The sequence below is a fragment of the Mandrillus leucophaeus genome, unplaced genomic scaffold (assembly GCF_000951045.1).
Source record: "Mandrillus leucophaeus isolate KB7577 unplaced genomic scaffold, Mleu.le_1.0 Scaffold235, whole genome shotgun sequence".
Taxonomy (NCBI): domain Eukaryota; kingdom Metazoa; phylum Chordata; class Mammalia; order Primates; family Cercopithecidae; genus Mandrillus; species Mandrillus leucophaeus.
In genome coordinates, this window is record NW_012102421.1 from 3,110,341 (window position 1) to 3,112,663 (window position 2,323).

At 32.6% G+C, this 2,323-nt stretch overlaps 1 protein-coding gene across 1 annotated transcript in view; it reads left to right on the forward strand.

Annotated features, from left to right (window-relative positions):
• The window catches only part of ODF2L (outer dense fiber of sperm tails 2-like), a 54,869-nt gene that overhangs the window by 41,293 nt on the left and 11,253 nt on the right, over window positions 1–2,323 (forward strand). The window contains exon 12 of the mRNA XM_011982145.1: window positions 1,649–1,759. Coding sequence (XP_011837535.1) covers window positions 1,649–1,759 — 111 coding nt within the window. The remainder of the gene's footprint in view (window positions 1–1,648; window positions 1,760–2,323) is intronic.

A 2,323-nucleotide genomic window follows, 5' to 3' on the forward strand; every position in this document is an offset into this window, starting at 1 on the left:
CCATCTCATTTTCTATTACCTCTCTTCTTCTTCTACTCTCATCTCCTTCCATTCTTCCCGTTTCTTCTCTATTTCTACCTCACTGGCTTTCTTGTTGTTTTCCCCTAACTTGCTAGGCCTCCTGCCGCTGTTGCCTTTTTCTCTTAAAGAGACACTCTTCCTATCAGTTTTACTCAAAAGTCTCTTTCTCAGGAGGCCTTCCCCCACATGTCATTCCTAGCTGCTTTTGTGTTTGATTTATTTTACTGCTTATTCTTATTTTTGGTCTGTCTGTCCCTCCAGTATGTAAGTTTCATGGAGGAAGGGAATTTCGTCTGTTTTGTTCACTAATAGAACCTTCAGTGCCTACAGCATAAAAACTAATGAACATGCTGGTTCATGTATTCATCAATCATTCACACTTCTGCCTTTTTGAATTAATTGCTCATTTTTTATAGTTGTCTTTTGTCCTAATTAATATATAATAACTGTATATTAAGGATATTAATGTTATATTTGTTTTATTTTTGTAACGACAAATGTTATTTGACAAGGCATCAAATTTGTCATTTGCTAATATTTTTTCATATTTTGTTTGCCATTTAAACTGTATTGAAAAGCTATGAAATTTTGGAGAGAGATACACGTGCACACATTTTTTTAAATAGCTTCTCTTGAGAGTGCTCTCACAGCTCTGCACATCTTGTAATCAAAGACATTGTCCATGTAGACTGTCTTTTCAAGGATATTTGCATAGTAGATATCCTTGGAATATGATAACTGTGTCTCCCTTAGGAGTATGGGCAGGCATGCTCACTGCCTGCTGTAAGAAATTTGGGTTCCCTAAACTCAGGTTCATTCTTTTGCAATGCATTTGACTGCATATGCAGTTGCCACCTGGCCTGTTTGGGTTGCTCTGTGGGAATTGGGGCTTAGGAAACTGATACAAATGCTGACAGTCTTGCTACTCTTATTGCTATGAGTAATAAGTCCCCTGTCTCTGACCTAGGAATCTTGTACTTTCTGTTATAGCATCCATGAAATTGCAGTAGGCTAACTAGTAAGCTTGCAAGGAAGATAATATCTCAGACTTTTACATTTCTCCATATCTTCTTTTAATTCTATGCTCTTTAGGACTTTTGCTATCCTGAAATGAAATACAGTTTTACCTGAATTGTCTTTGAAAATTTTTAAAGTTTTTATTTAATTCATTTGATGCTTCTTTAGTTGGGCTGAGGCAGGTAGTCAACCTATTTTTTTTCCTAACAAACAGTTATTTTATTGCCATTTATTTAGTTGTCCATGTTTCCTCCATTGATTTAAAAATCTAACCTTTATCATGTACTAAGTATAATTTTTCTGTATTTTTCTTTTCCAGTAACCTCTATATTCTATTGATTTTTCATATCTAGGAACATTTCCAAGTTTTTTTGTCAGTAAATTTAAAAAGTTTTAAAAATCATATGTCCTGTGTAAATCTTAAGAAGGTTGTTCATAAGTATTAGTCGCTAACTTTGTGAAATTCCTAAATTTTAGATGGTAATTGCATGCAATCAGAAATAATTATTTTATCAACTTTGTTAATACATGAGTTATGTTTTTATAATTCTGTAGCACTGAAGTATAAATATATTCTAATGACTTATAAAATCTATATCTTTTTTGCTAGACTACACTTGCTGCTTTGAAGGATGAAGTTGTTTCTGTTGAAAATGAACTCTTAGAATTGCAAGAAGTAGAAAAAAACCAGAAAACCCTTGTTGAAATGTATAAAACTCAGGTGACTACTGCATTTATTTTAGTGCTTACTAAAATTGATAGACAATTTAAAACACCATTTGTTTGCAATCTAAATAAACAGAACTGAAGAGAGTTGGGGCTATCATTGTGGGTTATAATATGGTATGACTCAAATATTTCTTAAGGTCCCACACATCTTTGTAAATAGATGATTCTGCCAATTACTGATTCCAACACTGCATATGGATATAGTGGATATTCCTAAAAGTAGATTTAATATTAATTACATAGGTATAATGTGACCTCTAATGTATTCTTGTTAATCTTGGCTATATTTGTCTGTCATCATGTATATTTAATGGTATTGATTTAGATTAATGACTCTCTTCTAGGGTCATTAAAGTTCATTATGCCTCCTTTCTCAGGAAATAAAGTATAATTCAGATTTATTCACATGAAATGCCAAGAAAAGAACATGTGACAATATATATGAAATAGACCATGTGTTCAATGGTAATTTGTAGAAAAACCTTTATTTTTTGGAAATGTAGTATTCAAGAAAAAACTTCATGAGAAAGATGGGACTTATGCAGGTCCTTGCATG